At 43.0% G+C, this 18,075-nt stretch overlaps 1 protein-coding gene across 1 annotated transcript in view; it reads left to right on the top strand.

Annotated features, from left to right (window-relative positions):
• Positions 1–18,075, top strand: part of CAPN3 (calpain 3) — a 396,758-nt gene that overhangs the window by 337,782 nt on the left and 40,901 nt on the right. The window contains exon 19 of the mRNA XM_078659629.1: positions 8,460–8,524. Coding sequence (XP_078515755.1) covers positions 8,460–8,524 — 65 coding nt within the window. The remainder of the gene's footprint in view (positions 1–8,459; positions 8,525–18,075) is intronic.

Here is an 18,075-nt window from a genome sequence, read left to right as displayed (position 1 = left end):
GGTCTCTGGTACTCTTCAGGTAGCTGTGAGGCCCGCCATGCCTGTTGACTGTTTGTTGGGGAACGATTTGGAGAGCTCACCTTGTGGAAAGGTGGAGAAGAGTACTCATTTGGAGATGGTGGGACTGCCTGACTGGGGGTGTGTGACCACCCGATCAATGGCAGCACCTAGGGGAGCTCAAGAGGACCTGGAGCCTAAGAGGGAGGCCCAGGAACCTGCTTTAGAGAGAAGAGGCAGGGGGCGCGGGAAACCGGCTCCTGAAGTTCCCACGGCCCAGGGGGATGCCCTGGAGCCTACCGGGGAGCAGGTAGCTGAACTGGGGGACCTGCCTGAGCTGACCATTTTGGCAGCAAGAAGGAGGCCTCTCCAGGGAAGAATTCTGCAGAGAGCAGAGAGAATGCCCTTCTCTTGAGGGCTTGCGGCAGCAGGTGATCAGTCCGGGTCACAGTGGATCTACTGGGAGAATGGTCTCCTGCATAGTGAGCCTAAGGTTGCTGAGCCTGGGTCAGCCCGTGTGCTGGTGGTACCCCAGCGCTTCAGAGCCTTCCTACTTGGGCTGGCTCATGATGTGAAATTGGCAGGACATGTGGGGTAGGACAAGACCTTTGAGAGGCTTGTCACCCACTTTCATTGGCCCCAAATGCGCAAGAGTTCAGACACTCATTGCAGGACATGTCAGACTTGCCAGGCAAGTAGAAAAAGTGGGAGGAAGAATAAGGCTACTCTCCAGCCATTCCCTGTGGTCAGTTCCCCCTTTGAGTGGGTGGGGATTGACATTGTGGGGCAACTGGACCACAAGACAGCCATGGGCAAAAGGTTCATCCTGGTCTTGGTGGACCATGCCACCCGGTACCCGGAAGCCATACTTCTGAGGACAGTGACGCCCCCGTGGTGGGACGAGCACTGATGAGAATTTTCTCCCGAGTGGGATTCCCTGGCAAGGTAGTGTCTGACCGGGGGACCAACTTCATTTCTAAGTATATGAAGTCCCTGTGGCAGGAGTGTGGGGTAACTTACAAGTTCACCACTCCTTACTACCCCCAAGGAAATGGGTTTGTTGAAAGATTCAACCAGACCCTAAAGGGCATGATTATGGGTCTTGAGGAACCTATGAGGCGTAAGTGGGACGTCCTATTACCATGCCTGTTGTTTGCATACCATGAGGCGCCACAGAAATCCCTAGGGTTCAGTCCCTTTGAGCTTCTCTATGGACACCCGGTCAGATGTATATAGCTAAATGCTGGCCTTCAGGAACCAGACTCGGCGTTTCAGACAACTCGCTGAGGCGGATCTGGAAGCCAGCCAGGAGGAGATGAAGCAATGGTATGACCAGAATGCCACTCTGGTAGAGCTTCAGCTTGGTCATAAAGTGTGGACCATGGCCCCAGTGGAGCCCTGCTCGCTCCAAGATAAGTGAACCGGACTGTTTGAGGTTGTGGAGCGCAAGAGTCCAGTTACCTACTTGGTGGACTTGCGGTCTCCCAGGAACCCCTTGCGGGTCCTGCATGTCAACCGCCTTAAACCCCATTTGGAGAGGTCCAAAGTGGGCATGCTCTCAGCAACAGATGCTGGAATGGAGGAGGAGACTAAGCCTCTTCCTGACCTCCTGTCTGCAACAGAGCAAGATAGGTCAGTGGATAGTGTTAACCTCTCTTCCACCCTGACCCATGAGCAACAGAATGACTGCCGCCAGTTGCTGGGACAGTTTTCTGATCTGTTCTCCCTGGTTCCTGGTATCACAGATTGGTGTGTCCATGATGTGGATACAGGAGACAGCTTACCTGTGAAGCACAAAACTTACAGGGTAACTGACAGGGTGAGGGCTTGCATCAAAGAGGAAGTCTCAAAGATGCTTGCGCTAGGGGTGATTGAGTCCTCTAGCAGTCCTTGGGCCAGCCCAGTGGTCTTGGTCCCGAAGGCTGCTGCACCGGGTGCCACACCCAAACTCCGGTTCTGTGTGGACTACCGAGGGTTCAAATCAGTCACGAAGACTGACGCGCACCCCATCCACAGAGCTGATGAGCTCATTGATCAGCTATGGGCTGCACTGTACCTCAGCATGTTTGACTTGACGTCTGGGTACTGGCAGATCGCCTTGACTAATGGGGCAACGGAGAGGTCAGCATTCTCCACACCAGATGTGCATTTCCAGTTCCGGGTTATGCCCTTTGGGATGAAGAATGCCCCTGCCACCTTTCAGAGGTTGGTCAACCAGGTGTTGGTTGGACTGGATGAGTTCAGTGCCGCCTTCCTGGATGACATTGCAGTGTTCAGCGCCAGTTGGGGAGAACATCTGCGCTACCTCTGGGAAGTGTTGTTGGCGCTGCGGAGGGCAGGCCTCATGATCAAGGCGTGTACGTACCAGATCAGGCAGGGTTCCGTGGGGTACTTGGGACACCAAGTTGGATGCGGGCAGGTGGCGCCCCTACAGCCCAAGATTGAAACCATCCTGGCTTGGGAACCCCCAAAACCCAGACAGAGGTGAGAGCCTTTTTAGGACTCACAGGGTACAACAGGAGGTTTGTCAAGGGGTATTGCAACATTGTTGCACCCTTGACAGAGCTGACTTCCAGGAAGCAGCCCAAGAAAGTGATTTGGACTGACACCTGTCGGAAAGCTTCTGAGGCCCTGAAAGCTGCCATGTGCACGGCACCCGTGCTCCTGGCACCCAACTTCTCCAGAGCGCTTATTGTTCAGACAGACACTTCAGAGCACGGTGTGGGGGCTGTTTTGTCACAGATGAATGAGAAGGGCCTAGATCAACCTGTAGCCTTCATCAGTAGGAGGTTACTTCAGCGGGAACAGAGGTGGAGTGCTATTGAACGTGGGGCTTTTGCAGTGGTCTGGGCACTGAAGAAGCTGAGACCATACGTGTTTGGGACCCGCTTCCGGGTTCAGACAGACCACAGGCCCCTCAAATGGTTAATGCAGATGAGGGGTGAGAATCCAAAGCTGTTGAGGTGGTCCTTTTCCCTACAGGGTATGGACTTTACGGTGGAACACCGCCCTGGTACAGAACACACCAACGCTGATGGTCTATCCAGATTTTTCCGCCTTAGTGATGAGAACTCCCAGGAGGTAGGGTAGTTCTCCCCACAGTTCAGCTGAAGTGGACACGTGTTAGACCTGGCACCATTGGCGTGGGTCTCCCTTCCATTGTTGCTGTTGCTTCATGTGTTTTTGCTGGTGTTAGATGCTTTGGGCACTGTGCCACTGCTGTCTAGTGCCACAGTGCGAGTGCTCTCTATTGCAAATTGATGTATGAATTGGTGATTCCATAATTGACTGATTTGGTTTACTTGTCAGACCCTAGTACAGTGCACTGAGTGTGTCCAGGGCATGTAAATCCAAATGCTGCTAGTGGGCTTGCAGCACCGGTTGTGCCACCCACAGAAGCAGCCTTGTAAAATGTGTCTACGGTCTGCCATTGCAGAGCCTGTGTGCAGTCTGGTACTGTCATGCTGACTGGGGAAGTGCACCCACTTGCCAGTCCCTAAACCTTCAATTTTCTTCATATCAGACACCCCTATGGTAGGCCCAAGGGAAGGGTGCACTTCAAGTATAAGGTAGGACAAGCCCTGATGTGTGTGGCACGTCCTAAAAGTGAATTACAGCAATTTTCGTCTTTCACTATTGCAAGACTAACTGTTCTCCATAAGCCAGAATGGGCATTTAGAGTATTACATCCTATAATCCTAACTGACTCAGAGAACATGGTAGAAATTCTAGTTTAATATGCCAGGATAAAATGCATCTTTTAGTGAAGTTGGTTTTAACATTCTGTGTTTGAAAATACTACTTTTAGAAAGTAGGTATTCTCTTGTCTAATTATCCAAGCCTGCCTCTGCTAGGTTGAATATTCCTTGTCTGGTGTTTTTGAGTGACAGGGCTCGGGGATTCCAAGAGACAGAATGAGTCAGCCCAGTGGTGAATGAGAGATCTGCATCTAGATGGGTGGGAGGAGTTGCACCTGGGACCTGAATAGGGCTGTGCCTTCCTTCCACAATGCCGGCTCCACCTCCTGGGGTGCGGCTGATGTCTCTGCCCTGCACAGTGAAAGAGGAGAAGGAATCTTGTCAACAAAGTGCTCCAGGGCTGTACTTTCCCTCCACAATGCTGGCTCCACCTCCTGTGAGGTGTCTGATGTTTCTGCCCTGCACTGTGAAAGGAAAGAAAGATTCATGTAAACAGGGTGCTCCAGAACTGGTTTGGACTGGGCAAAGGCCCCTCTGCCCTCAGAGGACAAAGGATTTTGGGGTATAAATATTGGGACCCTGATCCGATGAAGTTAGATCACTTTTGGACAAACAAGAAGAAACCTTTGCTGAGGAGGGGAACCTGAAGAAACTGAGGAGAGACTATCCCTAAGCTGAAGTGCTGCTTGGGGGATTGGCCTACAGTGGTTGCCTGACTGCCAAAGGAAGGAGAAAGGAACTTTGTGTACTTTATTTCAACTTGTAAGGATCTCCAAGGGCTTGGAACAGAGCTTGCCTCCTGCTGAAGTCTCAGGGACAACATACTTCAAACCCCAGCTCCCAAGAGTTCCTTGGGAAGTGCCTGCTGCTGTTTTGGGCCTTCTGAGGGACTGCGTGTCGCAAGGAGCTGGAAGCGCGTCTCAAGAGGAAGAAGTGTGTCGCTGTCGCTTCTGCTGCCGTCGCATTGTGGATGTTGCCGCTGTAGCTGTCGTATTGCACCCCATCGAGAGAAGCATCTTGCAACGAAGAGGAAGCGTGTTGCTGCCGTCGCATCTTGGATGTCGCCGCTGTAGTTGTTGGATTGTGCGGAAGCCTCTCGCAACGTCGGAGGAGAGTGCCGCAGCCGAAGCTGTTGCCGTTGCATCGCTGAACAAGGGTGTCGCCGCTGCAGTTGACGCATCGAATTGAGACTTCTTGCATTATCGGAGAAGTGTGCCGCACCTGGAAGATCTTCACGTCTTTATTTCTTTGCACCAGAACTTTGCCGCATTTGAATCGCTGCAACACTGCTTGTTGTGGAAGCGCCCGCATCGAAAGGTACATTGACTGAAAGTGTCACATTTTAAGTACTGAACAGAACTAAGCTAAAACTACCATCTTAAGTACAGTATTGTGGATTTTTGTTGTTTATGGTCTTGTGTTAAATCTATATAAAGAATACTTATTTTTAATATACAACTGTGTGGTGTCCATCTGTAGTGTTGTCACTTGGTTACTGTATGTGGTCACAAATGCTTTACACACTGCCTCTGAGATAAGCCTGTATGCGCGTGCCAAGCTACAAAGGGGGTGAGCAGGGGTTATTTTAGGAGTGTACCCCCTTACCCTGACTAGAGGCAAGGGTTCCTATTTGTCACAAGTACCTACCTGTGCTAACTAGAGACCCCCAAACCTAACACATCCCTACACATGCTGGCTCAGCTAGCAGCTGTAAAATAAAACAATATTGGGGTTTTTTTCCAGCTTCTGGCTGAGCCAATGGGGCGACGCTCCTCCACAATTGCGCTGTTTCATTTTAATTGAAAATGCTCCTTCCGTCCCAGAAGGGAGACTTTACATGTGGCATCTAGGACCTCTCCAAGTCTTAATAAGGTGCTTATCTTCAGCACATGAATAGACACCCACGAACCACGAACGGTGATTTTGCATGAGGCTTATGTTTTTTACATGTCTTTGTTATCTGCTTTGACTGAGCTAAGTTACAACAGGGATGACCTCTTTGTGTATCAAAGCTCTGAACCTGTTAGAAAGCTACAAACCTAAAGGTTTATCCTGTTTAACTACCATACTTGCCCTTAGGGTAGAATGTTTCAACTGTACGGAAGACAAATTTAGCCCATGGTGGGATGCTTTATGAGCTTATGATCAATGAGATGCTTGTGCAGCCATGAGCCAGTTCAGGATGAAGGCTATCCTGGATTATTTCATAGCCCCTTGCACTAAAAATCTTTTGTCTAGGTCTTAGGGCTGCAGCCGGCACTAGCACACTAAGTGGAAGTGGAACATCATTGCTCTGCTCAGCTGCCATCCTCTACATTTTGGTTGATAAAAGAATAGTTTAAATGAGAGGCTAGACAATTGAAATGATTGAACCATAGGAGATCATTTATAGGAAACTTTTCTTTCCTTTTTTCCCTCCTGCAGACTCAAGCTATCCTTGGATGCTTGCTTCACGCTTTAGGGCATACATTTCAGAGCATAACACATAGGGTTGATTCATAGCTGGTGGGGAAATAAATATTAATCAGATCTATATGTCTTGTGCTCACAAGTACAGGTGGCCTGGGTCACAGATTATGCGTGAATCTATATATCATTGATTTCCCCTTAAATTGCGCTCAGATTGAGAGATTTTATGGTGAATTACATAGTCCTACCTCATAGAATCAATAAAAATTATGGCATTCCAGGAAAACATCTTCCAGTCCTTGTGCACTCTGTGGATATTTTGCATGGTGGATAATCCACAAGTTTTCACGTGGCAGAAAATCCAGTTAAGTAAACTTTGTGGAAATTACAAAAGTATATATTTTTTCTTTTTGTGTCTTTTTCTTTACAGCCTCATTAAATATGTACCTTTTCCTTTCATAGTCTAAAAAGCACTTATGTGTGTGGCTTACAAGAGTAGTATTGCATCCATTTTCGGGATAGAAAACAACCAGCACAATGTTTGCGAATATTCCCAAACATATGAGTTTGTGTTCTGGACTCCCATTTGCATGACCACCTAGTGGAATACCTTATTTCACAGGCCTGCCCATAGTTACGTCTCCTCGCAGTCTGCCGTATTGGTGTAGTGTCCGTAGTCAGTGAACTGAAAAATTGTCTGTTTCCGATTCTTTGAAATCTGCCCACAAGTTAGTTCTTTGTGGATGTACGTTCCATTATATGTGTAAAAAGTAGGGGTGTGCATAATATTTTATTCTGCCTGCGGTATTGGTGGGATTTGGCGACTCCTCGTTACTCTGGTAACGTGGAGTTCTGATCAAATTCTGCCACTAGCCGCTTTGCGGTATTTTTTTCCCACAGGACTCCAGAAATGCAAGTGAAATTTGGCATCTCCTAGCTCGTTTTTCTAATTCGGGCGGTCGCAGTCTGGGGGATGCTTCTCGAGTAGATTTGCTGCCGCTCAAGTAGATTTCCTACCTGAGCGGCAGCAAAATCAGCTTGAATGTCTGCACATGCTTGCGCGCCGCATAGTGCTGTTCTCGCTGATTTTTCCAGCGCTGCTCATGCTCCCCGGCGATACATTGCAGCCACGAGAAGCATGCCATGCATATTTTCTGCCCCTTGGTGGAACTCCATGGAATCTGGCAGAGGTTTTATGTAACTGCACAGAGTGAAAATCCAAATTCAGCCCACCCCTCACAAAAAGTATGATTAATATACTTATCGGCTATGCATTAAAATTAAATGCTTGCCATCAGGCCCCATTTGCGACGTGTACTAAGGAATTCTGAATCATCAACTAAGAAATCTTGCATTAAGATTACACAGCCAATGTGCAATTTAAACCACATCTAATGCCCAGATTCATTATATGCTTACGTGGGCCTTGCAAGATGCATGCTGACCCAAGAACCAGTCTTTTTTGCAAAGAAATTGCCAAAAGATATGCTTGAAGAGTATCACTGTGTCTGGCAAGAACCAGTCTTTTTTGCAAAGAAATTGCCAAAAGCTATGCTTGAAAGGTGAAAGAGCTACTTACCTTGTGAGCAGTAGAAACACAAGAAGGATAATTGGTGCACATTAAAGTGATTTAAATAATCCTTTCTCAAATGTAAGATCGTTCCCATGTCAACGTTTACCACCCATTTATATGCAATGACATTTACTCTTGTTAGTAGCTTTAGTTTGTTAAAAACTCAAATTCATAGTGTCTTTCAGTGATTTGTTTTTCTGATGCATTTACTTCTTTTCCACATTAACTGTGCATTACTACCAAGATGAGTGGAACTGTAGTTCTTAATACTAGTGAGTACATATGTTGTTTGATGATGTCCCCTAAATGCCATCTGGTTCTCACCATATATAGTGTTGTAAATGTCAGTTATAGTACCTGCAGGGTTAATTTGAAGGTACTTATAAAGTGTGTCACAGAACAAGACATCTCAAGGTGTTATGCAACCTAAGCAAATCAAAGCATGCTATATGTGTAGACAGAGCCTTGCTACCAGTTAGATTAAAGTGTTAATATTATGTTACACCAGTACAATCCCACAGAGCAGCGTTTGATAGTTTTCTGCACTTTCCCACTGCTGCAAGCTTAGACCATCAGGTGTGAACTACTTTGTGATTCAATATGGTTGTTATACTAAAAACTAGAACTTGAAAGATCTACATTTTTAATTTGAAGATTTTTTACCATGTTGATTTTGTCTACCTAGAAATGTGCCTGGGTCAATCAATAAAGGGAGTTCTGTCAAGGGCAATCTCAAGTTTGAATTTAATTCTGATACGCTTTGCTTTCTTCCTTTAACCCAGATAAAGACTTGAAGGTAGAAGAGTTCACGCTGGACTCCTGCCGCAGTATGATCGCCCTCATGGACGTATCCTTCTTATGCCATATCTGAAAACACTAGAGGGAGTCTGAGGGGCCCCATGCTCGACATTTGAAGTTGTATCTGACAGAAGAAGGGTCAGGTCTTCACATTTTGATGGGTCATTCAAGCATCTAAAATAAGATGTTGAAGAGTAATTTTGAGAATGGTGCTCCTGCCGGGGTTCAGTAGACATAGCGGCAAAACAACTGCCCAGTGTAAGGCAACTGGACTGTCACTGTGTCTGGCAGAACAAGAATCTGATATTTGAGGTTGTAGATGTGGGTTTGTTACAACCTATTTTTCTCTTGCAAACACAAAAGTTTTTAAGAATCCAGCCCTTAGTCTGAGAAATGTGTCCTCCTCCATCAGACAACATGAGAACCATTATGCCATTATCTTAAGTCTAGAATTTAAGAGAATCCCACTGTAGGCACTGGTAGGCTCAACAATATTCATAAAATACTGCAAAGCTTAATGCTCCTAAGGAAGTTTTTCAAAATCTTTCAAGAGAAAATACACCTGAAGTGTAACATTTTCACCAACTCTAACTATACGGATTGAATTAGCAACAAACTTCAAAGTTATGTCAATCAGTAAAAGTATTGCATGAGTAGCTAAAAAGAATGCAAGTTATTTACATATTTTGCTAGTTGTTGCCTCTATGGTGAATAAAGGTTGGCTCTTAAGAAAGGTGACAGGAATAGTGGCCCACGTGATCCTGACTTAGATTCTTGATCCTCCCTCAAACCTATCCTACCAAGCAACTTTCGCCTGGTAGGCTGTTAAAGCTATCTTTTTTTTTTTTTTTTTTAAAGTACAATTGAATCATGATGGGATCATTCATAAGAAAGAATAAGATCATTCATATCATTCATAAGATGGAATAAGATCATCAATACGATCATTCATACAAAGGAATCATTCATAAGCTGAAATCATTGAATCTCAACAAAAGCCCCATGAACTCTTCTCAGCTTCAGATTATGCAGAAGTTTAGGAACAGTGCTATTAGCTTTGATAGGTGAACTATGGCAGATGGCCAATGCTAGCTTTGGTCTTAGTAGATCTAACAGAACATTTGGTGCCATTTTAATGGCATCTTGTTAGCACACTTTGTGGTAGTAGTCATGGGTGGCATTGTTTTTGTCTTGATGGATCGTTTTCGAATGTAAAAATGCTAAGTTTGGCTTTGCCTCCTTACTCTTTAGAACCTCCTGTCATAACATATGGAGTGATGTGCAGATTTTGTTTATTGTTTTTACTATTTACTAATACTAATTAACCCATTAGCAGTCCTAATAGCCATCTACCTCAATTCTGCACGAAGTATAAACTGTACACTTTTTATACCTGCTTCCGATCCTTTATTTCCAAAACACAATTATAGATGACCAGCGCCTTTCGGTCCTGAGACCTTCAGCTGTGGAATGCCTTGTCCTGTCTTTGAGGGTGCGCTCTCTAATAAACGTCTTGTCTAAGCTCAAATCGCTATTCTTCAGTACATACCCCTAGTCTTGCTACTTGTGCCAAGAAACCTAGTGTATCACTCTCAATAAATGCAATAGGTTTATGGTCCACTTTCCTCCATTCTTGCTGCTTTAGTCTCATGTCTATTGTCATGGTATTGTGGATGCAAACCAACATTTTGAAACTAAGTGGAGAAAAAAAAAGATTCTTGTGGTGACAGATATCGTCTGACACCAGATCACAGGTCAGAGAGTTTTGTCCCATGCCTAGTACCAATCTGTTGGTCAAACACCTGGGAATATAAATTCATGAAAATACATCTGTCCACCTTCACATACAGGCAACTGCTAAACCTGACATTTTAACCTAAGAATTCTTATCAAGGGTGTCTTTTTGCTTGCAGGCTTTTATAAATGCAAGTTTGCCCCCTCTGTAATTTTATCCAGGCTTGGTTTGTGTAATATGTTTATCAGATGGGTTAACCCCTTCCTTGATCATGACGTCCGGAGTCACGGTGGGCGTGTGCGCATGACGACCGGGTTCGTCCGAACCACACCCAAGAATGGAATGTCCAGCACCACGGCAGAATTCACGCAGCAGCCAAGGTGTTAATTAATGAAACACCTTTAGTATTTAATGCAGACTCAAGTAAACGTGCAACGTACTGTAATAGTAAACAACACTGGGTCTTCTGAAAACCATCAAATAACTATTTTAAATAATATTCGTTTCTAGATACCATATATCATACTGAAAGTTGATCTGCTGCTATTAAGCCATGTTTTCATTTTGAAGCTTGAAACTAAAAGAATAAGGTGTGGTAATCCTCAGTGCACAGAGAAGATTATATTCAAATTAGGTGCTACAAGTGTTGGATAACCTGTTGGATAACATTCAAAATAAGAGCCACACCAAAAGAGAAGGAAAAAAGTGCACATAATTTACGAAAGGGTAATCCATATTGTGGAATGTTAAATTAGTTTTTTTAAGTACACTGTCAGATCCATTTGGAAGTTCTGCGTTTCAACACTAAGGGACTTATTTATGAGATTTTGACGTAGGGCCGCGCTGCAAGGAATCTTGCTGCGCTGCCCTACTTCAAAAGAAAAATGCACAAATGCACCTTATCTATAAGATACAGTGCATTCACGTCCTTTTCCCCTGCGCCGGCATACATTGGGCTGCTGTGCATCAATGCAGGCCCCCTTGCACCATGGTACAACAGGGGCTTGCGTTGCTGGGCTGATTGATTTTGTGCAGGAAGGGACACCTTCATGCCCAAATCAATCAGTTCAGGCAAATTCCTCTTTCTATGTGTGCTGCAGAAAAAGGAAAAACTAGAAAAATAAAAACATTTCTGCTTGTTGCGCCTCCCTTACGCCACCCCCGGGGTGGTGTTAGATTCTGACGCATTCCCAGGTTTTCAATTTCTAGTAAATCTGGAAATGTGTCAGATTCCACAGGTGTTGCATGGGAACACCCACAGCAACACCCATGGAACGCCACTTTCACACAGTGTTCTGCCTGAAAGGGGCATATATTTACAAGGCCATGAAAAGTGGCTTTATGTGGAAATGCATATATGCTGGGGCGCATTGCACCACTGGAATGTCAAAAAAGTGGCGTTCGGGTGCCACAAGGGGCCTCATAAATGAGGCCCTCAGTTTTTAAATTCCAGGGTCATCATCAGGGCATTTGTTAAGTTAGGAGCATCTCGCATTCAAATTGAAATTAATAGATGGGCTGCACAGCTCAGTCAAACACATAGTGAAACAGAGTGTAAGCTGATATGGGATATAAGAATTGTTGTTCTTAAACATCAGTAACTGATACAGGATGTAATTTGGTAGTCAGTTTAGCCTTGTTCTCAATGCACTGTTTAAGGTTAGGGTACATTTTGGGGTAAGTGATAGGGAAAGAAATTTCTATAGGGCGCAATTGCCAAGGCATCTTAGCGCTAAACGTTTCTGCTAAAAAAACAGCCATTAAGATAAGTAACAGATTGTAGCCAGGAAATGAAGAAAAAACATATTCTCAGCAGTTTCGAAAAGAAGATATGTTGATCTGAGATCTCAAAAAAAGAGGCAAAGAGTTCCACAGCTTACAGACCAGATTAAAAAAAAATATTCGTCCCCATCTGGCTTTTCTTATTTTGTTGACATCTACAAGTTTAGCAATTCCCGATCTTAAGTTCCAAAAAGGCACATGTCAGGAAAGGTTTTTTCGGAAATATACAGTAACTCCGTCGTGCAAGGCTTTGTGGATAATGCAGAGGGCCTTAAATGTGATTCTATTAGACACCGACAACCAATGTAAATCACAGATGCCTTTAGAAATTGAATCACACTTGGGAATCTTCAAAAGAAGGCGAGCTGCCGCGTTTTGAAGTGACTGAAGTTTTAGCAAATGTTTATTTCTGTATGCCTACATAAAAGGCATTACAGTAAACAATACGTGATCAAATCTAACGCAACAACAGGCTTCTGCATGTCCACATGGATAAAAGGAAAGATCTTCCTCAAAGTCCTACGTAGGTAAAAACAGGACAATTTCACTTTTTTTATTTAGTCTGAAACACAAAGCTGTTCATCAAACCCTACCCATAGATTTTTTACGGTTTGGACTTGGACTACCACAGCTCAGAAGAAAATATTGCGGCTGGTATTACAGAACTTGGTCCACTTTAGAAACTTCAAACCAGCATTAAAAAAGTCCGCAGGCTGCAAGTGCATGCATGCATACATTTAAAATCACTGTGATTAAACCACAAAGCACCCCATCAATCTTGGCCAAGATAAATGGAGAAATAATCTTCATGGACTTCACAGAAAATGGGTGCTTGATGACCCCATTTCCGCATTATGTTTCCAATCCTTGGTTTTCCTTTTACTCATCAATTTTAGCATGTTGTAGTATTCCATGTTAGAATTGTTATTGTACATTTCCACTGTAACATTCTCTGTGTGTTCAATAGAACAGTCTCTACTGGTATTCTGCTGAAGGTGGTTGTTCAAGCTGTCTCTCTCAATAAACCTATCAACTTCTACCTGGACTACTTGAGGTATTTACTACATAAATTTGGCGACGATCGGGATCTATGGTCTAAAAGGTCTAGAAAAGAACCTCACGTTCCTAAGGATTTCCTTTGAAGAAGTCAAGAGATAGAGACAGCGTTCACTTTCACAGCTCAAGAAAATTCAAGGTATTTTCTGTTTCTTTAATATGTGTATGGAGATTGCACCAGCGGCAGCCTGCTTGGTTTATGTGCTTTGATCGCACCAGCGGGAGTCGAACTTCAACCCCATTTAATTATTTTTTTTCATCTCTCTTTTCTTCCTTCTTTGATACGGAGGAGTATTGGATTTTGCTGACATACTGTCCCTTTTCCTGGCGAAAGCGCTTTTTGTTTGGTTTTAACCTTGTGCCATTACTCATCGCGCTACAAACTTGATTTGCATCATTTAAAACTCACCGAAGTTTTAGAACGCGCGCTGCTGCCCGTGCCTCACCAACGCCTATCTTGAGTGAAGTGTCACTACACGCTTCATCTCCACAGCGTCATCACACGCATCACGTCCTTGCGTGTGCGTTTCAGCGACCATCTTTGTTGCTCACCGTTTACATAGCAACAACTACGATCGTATCCTGGCTAACTAACCTGATATAACTCTTATTTTCCTTCGTTTTCATCGGAAATTACGATATTTAACAGTACTATTTGCCTATTTATTTAACATATAAACTTTAGTACATCGTTTTAAAAAAAAAAAAAAAAAGAAAAGACTTCTTATTGGATATTCTCTGCTGCACTTCCTGCTCTTCTCCACAGACCACGGTGACTACTTTTATTATTTTGTGGAACCACTTTTTTGTATACTTATTATCTTCTTTATAAACCTTGACATTTATGTAAAAATTATAAATCTTCTTGATCTAAAATGTCAAATAACATTACTTCACCTACACATTTTCTACCTACAGCCGGAGATCCTAAAGTAGAATGGGATCTTTGGTATCCTACATTTTTGGCTTACGTAGATGTTATTGAGGAGGACGGTTGTTCTCCAAAAAGAAAATTAGCTTTACTAAAGAACTGTTCAGGTGGTGCAGGACTCAAAGAATTAGAAAACTTACCTCCTGTTGAAAATGTTGGCGCTGGTGATTTAAATATTTTTGAAGTTGTCATAAAGCAATTAAGCACTAGATTTGGAAGAAAGATCAATACTGTAATGGAAAGATTTAAATTTTATTCCACAGTACAAAAAGAGGATGAGTCTATAGAAAACTATGTAGCCGCATTGCGCACTTTGGCTGGGTCTTGTGCTTTTGATACCATAAATTTTGAACAGGTCTTGAGGGATCAAATTATGATGCGCACAAAAAGTAAAAAAATCCAAGAACGTCTTTGGATGGGTACTGAGTCTTCCCTTAGTGCCGTGTTAAACATTGCTAAAGGTATTGAACAATCTGAACTATTTGTGAATGAAATCAGAAGTCAGGATGCCAAAAGTAAGGTAGTGATTCCTGAAGTATCATTAGTAAAAAATGTTACTAATTTTAAGAAGACTCCTATTCCTCCCAGAAAGGATTTCTCTGGAAGAGAAATACATTTTCCGTAAAAAAATCCCAAATTATATGCTATAGATGTGGTGCAAACGATCACGTAGGTAATTACAGAGGTTGTCCTGCTTGGAACAAGATCTGCATAAAGTGTAAAAGACCTGGTCATTTCAACAAAATGTGTAAATCTTCTCAAAAAGTTAATTTCTTGTCTTATGAAGAATGTGAAGACACAGAACAACCTTCTGAAATTAACACCTTGTTGTGTGTTGGCGATTCTAAATGCAAAGGCTTTCCCACTGATATTATTATTATCAATGGGAAGGAAATACCTATGCTCATTGATTCCTGTGCATGGTACACTATCATTGGCAAAAATGTTTTTAACCGATATTGGAACTCTACTAAATTATTACCACCAGATGTACATCCTGGCGGGTATACTGGTAAGAAAATCGATATTATGGGGTACATGTGGGCTGATATTAAGTTTAAAAACAGGACCACCAAAGGAAAAGTTTATGTTGCCACCAAGGGGCAATTATGTTGGCCTCATCAACACGATCTGGGCATTAAACTTGATCCTAATGCCTCTCCCCCAGTATATGTGGTCCCTCCTGAAAATGATTTTATTGTTCAATTGAAGAACAAGTTTTCATCCATTTTTACTGATAATTTAGGAGTTTTTGTAAACTTTAAGCACCGTATCATTCTCAAAGAATCAGCCATTCCCATTCGGCATAAAGTAAGAAATGTCCCATTGGCTTATCGCGATAAATTGAGGGGGATTTTGTCCGATCTGGTTGATAAGAAAATCATAGAACCTGTTGAATCCTCTCCATGGGTTTCACCAGTGGTTTTGTCCCTTAAGAGCAATGGCGAACTTCGTCTATGTGTTGACCTTCGAAGTTTAAACAAGGAGATCTGGATCGACAGACATCCTTTACCTCATATTCATGAGCTCATCTCTACTCTTTCAGGTGCATCTGTATTTTCCACGCTAGATTTAGCTAGTGCATATCACCAAGTAGTGTTGCATGAAGAATCAAAATTTTTAACAACTTTTATCACACCGGAAGGTATGTTTCAATATTGCCGAATGCCTTTTGGCTTAGCCAGTGCGGCTTCTGTCTTCCAAAGGCTTATGAAAACTGTTTTGGAGGGTTGTTTGGGTGCCATCGCCTTTCAGGATGATATTCTTATATATGGTAAAAACTATGAGGATCATGATGAGAACCTAGAGAAAGTTTTAAAATGTGTTCAACAAAAGGGTTTAACATTAAAATTGTCAAAGTGTAAATTTAGACAAAGCAAAGTTGAATACCTTGGTCACGAGATTTCCTCCCAAGGTATCAAACCTAAATTCAATCACATCCAGAGTATTTCAAAAGCACCGGCACCATCGACTAAGGAACAATTAGTGTCATTTTTGGGGCTGACTGAATTTTACAGTAAGCTTGTTCAGAATTATGCCTCAAAAGTACATCCTTTAAGATCTTTGTTAAAAAAAGATGTAAAATTTGTTTGGAGCAATGACCAGCAATCTGCCTTTGACTTGCTGAAACAAGAAGTTGTGAATGCTCCTTTTTTTAGACCGTTCGACCTGGGTAAAGAATGCATTGTATGTGTTGATGCAAGCAATGTGGGTTTGGGTGCTGTGTTAATCCAGAAGGATAAAGGTGATGAATATGTAGTTTCGTATGCTTCCAGAACTTTGCGGAGTGCTGAGTATAACTACTCTACCATTGAGAAGGAACTTTTGGCATGCACTTGGGCTTGTGAGCATTTTAGACAGTTTATTTGGGGAACAAGGTTTCGGTTAAGGACTGACCACAAGCCCTTAATTAACATGTTGGCAGCTGGTGGTGGCAGAACCTTAACCGCGTGTTTGGCCCGCCTAGCTGCAAAATTGCAGGAATTTCAGTGTATTGTGGAATATATCCCTGGTCGTTTGAATGTACATGCCGACTGCATGTCCAGGTTACCATTGGTCAATTCCATTAGTACTGACCAATCCGATTCAGATGTTGTTTTTAACATTGATGATGTCAATGAAAGTAACAGTGCAGGTCTTTCTAATGGCATATCCGAGATTAGTTGGAGGGAAGCAATGAGTAATGATACTTGTTTGTCTGGTGTTGTGGATTATTTGCAACGTGGTTGGCCCCAGGAAAGGTATTTATCTGGTGATGTTCTTTCTTTCTTTAAAGTCAAGGATGAACTTATGTTTGATCAGGGTTTTGTAATTAGAAGTGACAAAATGATTCCCCCTTTTGCTTTAAGAGAAAAAATCGTTTCTATGGCACATGAAGGCCATATGGGGATGTCCAGTACCAAGCGACGTATTCGTGAATTTTACTGGTGGCCTGGGATTGATAAAATGGTTGATAAATGGGTTTGTTCTTGTTCTCCTTGTGCAAAAAGCGACAAAACTGTCAAACCATTGTCGACAGATATTTCTCCCATTGAGTTTGTCACTTGTCCCTGGAAAAAAGTAGGCATTGATATTATTGGACCTCTTGCTTTGTCCCCCAACAAGGATGTTTTTGCTTTAGTATTAATCGACTATTTCTCTAAATGGCCTGAACTTAAAGTTGTGGACAAAGTTGGTTCTACACAAGTCATTCAATTCCTGGATGAAGTTTTTTGTAGGGAAGGGATCCCAGCTGAAGTTGTGTCTGATAACGGTCCACAGTTTGTCAGTAGAGAATTTGGGTTCTTCCTTGAAAGATGTGGCATTGTGCATAAAAGGGTGTCAAATTACAACCCCCAGGCCAATGGTCAGACGGAACGATTCAATAGGGTTATTAAGGAATCCATCCAGTTGGCCATTAAGAGTAATTTAGATTGGAGGAAAACTTTGCGTGCTACTTTATTGTCTTATCGAACCTCGCCCAACTCTGTCACAGGTTTGTCTCCTTTTGAGATGCTTAGAGGCAGAAAGCCTGGTTCAAAACTTCTTCCTTGGTGGATGAAAATTAAATTCCCGGGTGAAACTTCTTTTGACAGTGATAAAGTAAAAGACAGAGTTTTGAAATACCAAGAGAAGATGAAAACTAATTTCTTGTCCTTAAACAACCGTTGTAGGAAGATCAGAGTAGGTGATTTCGTGCGTGTTAAGTTTGGCAGGTCAGTTGGGAATAAATGGAACAAATGGTCTGATCTTTGCATGGTTACAGAAATCTTTTCTAAAGCAGTTCGTGTTGAGGGGGGTAAAGTATGGAATTTTAGAAGAGTGTCTCTATGTAAGAATGAGTTTGGAAGGGGGTCAACCATCTTCACCATCCTCTAGTACCCATGTTTCCACTTCGGATAACTTGCCAAAGGATTCTGTTGTGGAAGGTCATGTGCCTTACTCTGCTATGTTAGACACTTTTACGTGTGAGAGTCAAAATTTGAATGATCCTATTCCTGTAGTTAATACTTCTCGTGAGAGTCAACATTTAAATGATTCTATTCCTGTAATCAATACTTCTCCTCAAAATGCTTTTCCCAGACTTGTTAATGAGGGTAATGATGGCAACACTATC

Source organism: Lissotriton helveticus, chromosome 9, assembly GCF_964261635.1.
Source record: "Lissotriton helveticus chromosome 9, aLisHel1.1, whole genome shotgun sequence".
Classification (NCBI taxonomy): Eukaryota; Metazoa; Chordata; class Amphibia; order Caudata; family Salamandridae; genus Lissotriton; species Lissotriton helveticus.
The sequence above is the reverse complement of the archived record's forward strand: the minus strand, read 5'-3'. Positions and strand labels throughout refer to the sequence as shown.